This window comes from Rasamsonia emersonii (assembly GCF_000968595.1).
Source record: "Rasamsonia emersonii CBS 393.64 chromosome Unknown ctg1118621760529, whole genome shotgun sequence".
In the NCBI taxonomy this organism is placed as follows: Eukaryota; Fungi; Ascomycota; class Eurotiomycetes; order Eurotiales; family Trichocomaceae; genus Rasamsonia; species Rasamsonia emersonii.
This window is the reverse complement of record NW_013562932.1, coordinates 25,213-31,212: the sequence shown is the minus strand read 5'-3', so window position 1 is coordinate 31,212 and position 6,000 is coordinate 25,213. Positions and strand designations below refer to the sequence as shown.

The window sequence follows — 6,000 nt, the reverse complement described above, 5'->3', positions numbered from 1 at the left end:
AATCATCCACTGCAACCCATACGTGTGCCCGTTTAGCGCAAATCTTTGTTCCCAAGGGATGGACGAGCCGGTACTTCGTACCACTCTCGCTGCGGCAATACTTCCAAGGTTCCTGAAGCCGTTAGCCTTCAACAATGGCTGTGGCTTTGGTCTCTGACCTTCTCAAGCTAGTGATGAAACCTTTTCGATCGCCCCTCACCCCCCTAAATAGATAGGTAGCATGGACAGCATACGTTGCAAGATCGGTAAAGACCATGGTATCATCTAGTCATATTGGGCAGTACATGACTTCATATGTCTGCGGATACAAAAGTATTATCATTCTATAACATATCCAATAGCACAACAAAGTCCACCAGATAGAGAATATCATGCCCATTCAAACCCTAGACGCCGTCCAGTGTATGGGTATAGTGCAGTACAACTATATATCGCAGCAGATCGCAGCAGAATCATCACAACATCACGCGGATGGGCTCATGCTGAGCCTCTGGGCCACTTTCTGAAAGTATTGGACTACGAAACCCTCGCTATTAAAGCATTAGCACCACCTGCAGTCAAAAAAGAAATTGTCAAAGAAAGAACTCACGTGTAATAGCTATGATCCGAACTATGATCCTCCACAAGATTATGTGCCAACTCATGGCATAGGATCACCCACCAGTACACAAGGGCCTCTGCTCTGCCGTTCACCGGATCCTGGGATAGTCTCGTCTCGTGTAACTGCTTGAAATAAAGGTAGTTGCAGAAGAGACTCCCTGCGCGATTGAAGGCAATCGTCTTGCCACCAGGATCATAGAAAATGCTGATGCTGTCGACTCGCACCACAAACACGCTCGCACACTCTCCCAACAATGTTGCAAAGGCATTGATGCCCATTGAATTCTCAGCGAGAAAGGCAGACCGGTCACTGACAGACCTTGCCATCAAGACGTTAATGCCCGAAGGGAGCGTTGCGGCAAACTCAAGATCATGGCTGGGTTGCTCATCGCAGTAGGATTTGGTCTCGATGACTTGGTTCGTCACAGGACGACTGTAGACCCCAGAAGCCCCATGGGGCCGACAAGCTTGAATGGCGGACAGCAGGTTGTGTTGTAGTTGATGTGGAGAGGTAACGGCCCTGGGTTCGTTGGGTTTCCGCTTCTGAGGATCTTCCGTCGAATAAGGTGGCGGAGGAGTAGCAACCCTCTCAGTCTCGATGGCCTCATGCTGAGACGATCGACTCTGGAACAGCGACTGAAATGGGTTTGACTTCCTGTTGTCATCTAGCCCAAGACGTCTGGTCAGATTGGAGAACAAATTCCGGGGTTGGAAATCATGATCAACAACATCCAAATTCTCAGCATGCTCCTCTTCATGAGACTTTGTATTTGAGGGCGAGTCTGGGAACAGTCCAGGCATGGAATTCTGAGACTTTCGATGCTCTATTTCTTGTTCCTGGGCCTTCCGCCACTCTGCTTCTCTTTCTTGAAGACGCTTGCGCTCTTCCTCTAACTGCTTCTGACGTTGGTCCTCAGCCATCCGGGCCTCAGCAGCCCTCTGTCGAAGGATCCGTTCAACGTTATAACCTCTTGCTCTGAGCTCGTATAAATCAGTTTTCAATAACATCTCCAATGTAAGCGTCGAGTGCAGCTTAGGTCTTATAAGAAGCAGATGAACAAGAGCTTGGCTAATCTCGTATAAATCGAACTTCCCCGGACTGATCCACAACGTCCAATCGCCGCCCTGCTGTGTGATGATGGCATTGCGCTTTTGGTTGTGTGACACTCGACTGTTCTTGAGAGATCGCCGAAGAGAAATCGAATGCACAACTTGTATGCCAAGATGCTTCTCCAGCCATTTCGTATCGTGCCTTATAGAATCCGGGGTCTGATCATGAAGGAAAAGTCGGGTCCGCTCGTTGATAAGTTTCTGGAGCTTAGCCGCTGGCCGCTGATCCGACGCCTTAGCACCCCAGTGAGCCTGTTCCACAACAATACTGCTCAATAATGGCGTCCCGAGCGCTACATAGAATTTCTCCAGGACTTCCTCCTGCGGCGCAGCAAGGACATGCTCCTTGAAGAGTGTGAAACTTTGATAATCATCAACGACGACGGCATTACTCGCTGCAGTCAACTGCCACTCTTTGATTCCTTGTTCATCATCCTCAAATGTATCATCGTTCTCGTCAATGTCCCCTTGCGAAGTCTGAGCGCTCTTGCGAGACTGCGAAGGAAGCTCTCTACTGGCGAGAAGAAACGGTGACTTTTTCATATCATTGAACAAGTCTCGGTGCTTCCGTAGGACGGCCATGTTCTCAGCAAGGCTTCTCAGAAGATTCAGGTATTTGTCCGGATTTTGGAATTTGGAAGATATTCTGGCGGGCTCCTTCACCAGAATGCGAGCAACTTCGACCTTAGTCGGCTCCTGCTTTGATCCAACTGCCATAAGGAAGACATTTGCTGGTTGGCCAAAATCGACGAAATCGAATATATCGCCATAATCATCGCTGTCTCCAAGGTAGCAGAGCCTTGGTTCCACATGACGGACAAGCGGTGCCTTCTCGGAGATCGAACCAGTCTGAATAGGGACGATCGGTGCCTGACTAAGGCGAGTTTTATCTGTCATGCTTAGCTCTGCTGTTCTCCCAGCCATGTAAGAAAATAAATTCCTTGCTTCCCTCGTCGTCACCGGAGGCTTCTTCACTAAGATATTCACGCATTCGGTGATTGGAGGATGCTCTCTAACGCCAAACTTCGTGGCATGAGGATGAAGATCCCTTCTCAGGATGTTGAAACCAAACAGCGCCGCACCGTCATGAGTGAAGCAATTGTTCGGGGTACTCAATTGGTTTGATCCATCCACCGGTAGATAAGGAGTGGTAACTTGACTACTATCAAATGCAGCATAACCGTTTGTGTGATATTCAGTAATAAAGTAGGACATGGCCTTGCCTTGGAGTGCGAGGTCATCCTCTGCTGCAGCCCTAGCCATGATTTGGATGAGTTCAAGAGCTGTCGGGTATCTCCTCAGTCCCAAGGTGGTGAGAAATTGTCCTTCTTTGCTGTGAGGTAAGTATTTTCCAGGCCATTCGATAACGGGAAGACCAAGCTTCCTAAGGGAATCCTTGGGTTCGTAGAGCTCTGAGATCTTATACCGCATCTGGGTTTGAGTTTCACGCCCCTCCGTTTTCTCTGCGGTACATATTTTCGTATTCTTGAGCCTCTCTATATCACTGGCAGGAATATCCTCTCGAACAGAGGTAAGATATTTGATGAGGTCAACGTGACTCCACTTTCTCTTCGGGTTGCCATCCTTGTCAATAGGTTCCGTATCGTCCAGGAGCCGCTCAAAAATGACACCGAGCTCAACGGTCTTGCGGACGCCAAGAGCCATAAGAAACTTGTCTTTGACACCGGAAAGACCAGACACTACAGGCAGATCGTCGAAAAGACGAACAGTTGGGAAATATGCTTCTCCAGGTCTCTTCATTCCATCTTTCACTGGGATGACAGTCCGTGGTTGTAAGAGATTGACCACTGTTTGCTTCGAAGACTGGCTCAAAGATTCCCACTGCTTTGACAAAACAGGCAGGACCTGTGCGGAGAACGAAGGCGTCCGAGTCAAGTCTTTCTCGACCGGAAGGACATTTCGATTACCGGCATTCTCAACGAGCCACCGGATCCAGGGCACTATCTGCAATTCCACCCAGCCGAGAGCATCCAACTCGCGCTTTTCCAAAGCCTTTGTATACTTGAATGGCATGACAGAAGGTGGCAAGGGCAGATCCGCTGGTATTCGGTTGGGATTCAGGTAGCTATCGATCTCTGCCATGACAAGCAAACGACCGGAATTGCCGTCAGTGGCCTCATCATTTGCGACTGCAACGTTAAGCAGAGTTCGTACGGTGGGCGGATCCAGCTCGCCGGCCGCTGATCGTTTTCCAAGCCAGGAAAGAAATTCTCCTAGTTGTGTTGAGGTTAGAGCACTGCGTTCGAGCTCCCGTTTGATGTCCGACACTGTGATCTCCGTCACAAGACCAAAGTCCGTCAACTTCTTAACGAAGTCTTTAGATTTATTGATCAGATCGTCAGGAAGGACAGGTATGCCATCCATGAAACTTAGGTCCTTTGGGGCAATGCGAACTTGGTGACTTGGCAAAACTCCACAAGTCGACAAGACTTCGATTGATGCATTCTTGTTGCACATCCAAAATGAATCTTCTATTGTCTGCCCCAGCAGTGAAGACGGTGTAGACTCGCGAAACACAAACTGATTTGCTGTGTGGACAGCTTCTGGAATCAGGCTGACGATGTCTTCTTTACGAACTTTTGAGCTGCGTTGCGGACCTCCCGGAATAATTCTGGATTTAATAGAGTGCATATCGGCAGACCAGGCGATTCGGCATACAATACCCGCCGCTCTAAGCATCTCCAGATTCCATTTGCTAATATATCGCGTATTGAGATCAATGTTCTCTCGCTCAACAGTTGGGATGACTGACGGCGCTGATATGTGCGCATTGAGACCAGTCGTTTGATGGGTTGGAAATCCTATGAAGACTCTCCCCGACTTTGAGGGAAGGACAGAGGCCAGGATTTCTGACTGTTTCGAAGTAACATTGGCAGCGTAGGACGGCGTGAGGATAGCGATTGTCGTCCGCTTGGGTGGCGGTTTCCGCGTGGCCCGCTCAAGTTCACTGCTTAAGGAGGAGCTTATAGATGCCTGAATGGACGCGGTGTTGATATGCAGGAAGACAGAAGCAGTAGACATGTTAGTCAAATCCTCTTCCTCCACCGGTTTTTCTATTTTCTCGAGCTTTGCCTGCTTATCCAACGAGTGACTGGATGAAGATGCTGTGAATCTAGAGAAGAAAGAACGGAGAGAACTGGTAGTGTCTCGAAGACCTTCCAGGCGGAATGATGAGGTAGCCTGTGGGATCCATTCAACCGCCTTCATCCAAACGGCGTCCACTTGAGCAACTTCTCTTGTCACGCCCAAAATCTTCATGAGACCCTCTGGAGTTTTGGTGTCGATGTCCCTGGGGATGGCGATGGCCTCACTGGGAGCAGTTTTCTTTGTAAGCCTTAGTAGGTTCCAGTTATCTAGCCAGAGATCTATACTCTCGAGACCGACAAATGTGAGACTGGTAGCGAGAAACTGGCAAAGCTCCATCAGAGCAGGTACTGGAGAAGAGTTATTGCGGTAGTCAAGAACGAAGGTGGTGTCCGGGCTAGAATCCACCTGTTCCAGTTTGAGACGCCGCGTGAAGAGAGCATTCCCCTTCCAATAGAAGGCCATAGCCTCGCCACCCGAAGAGACAAACGGCTCTTCGCAGTCATCAAAAACGCTGTAAAATCCAACTCCAAAGGCCCCGATCTTGGTCTCATCCGGATTACCATCCGCAATCCGCTTGAGTCTGGCCCAGTCCTTTTCATTGAATGGGTGTCCGTTGTTTGATATCAGCAGTCGCTTGAGGGTATGATGAGCGATAACATGCTTGATCATCGCTGTCGGGTCAGCAGGATTAGGGATGGGCACGGTGGTAGAGGGCAACGTCTCGAACTTGATAGTCACCCGCGTAGCGGAAGCGTCCGCGGCGTTTTGGATCATCTCTCGTAGGACCGTCCTGTAAACATGCCGTGTTAGAATCACCGTCTAGGAGGCACAGAAACATGGATGCCATAAGATACCATTTCCCCGAATAGCGCGAAAGCACCTTCGCAATCAGACCGCGAGTATCAACGGTGACGGCCTCCTCATCATTGCCAGAGCCCATGGTCCGCGCCTTCAGCGCATTGAAGTCGATAGATTGCGCCATCTTGCAAGCAGTTTCTTAAACGGTAACAACTGATATCCGGGCTCCCACACAGGAACAAAGGAGTTATTACGTTCAGCTGAAAATGACGAGGCTGCCACCAAGGCAGAACATGGAGCGGGCGGTGGCAGTAGATGGCCAAGGCTCAACAATAAAACGACATATAAATACGACCAGAAGTTCGAAAGAGCAAAAGAAGGGTT

General features: G+C 49.4%; 1 protein-coding gene across 1 annotated transcript; it reads right to left on the bottom strand.

Moving 5' to 3' along the window:
• Positions 1 to 264: 264 nt before the first annotated feature.
• Positions 265 to 5,800, bottom strand: T310_7333 (HATPase c domain protein; the record flags this gene model as incomplete). Its single annotated transcript, XM_013469875.1, has 4 exons — positions 265 to 298; positions 386 to 424; positions 590 to 5,608; positions 5,673 to 5,800. The coding sequence occupies 4 exons, from the start codon at positions 5,798 to 5,800 to the stop codon at positions 265 to 267; spliced, it is 5,220 nt and encodes a 1,739-aa protein (XP_013325329.1).
• Positions 5,801 to 6,000: the final 200 nt, after the last annotated feature.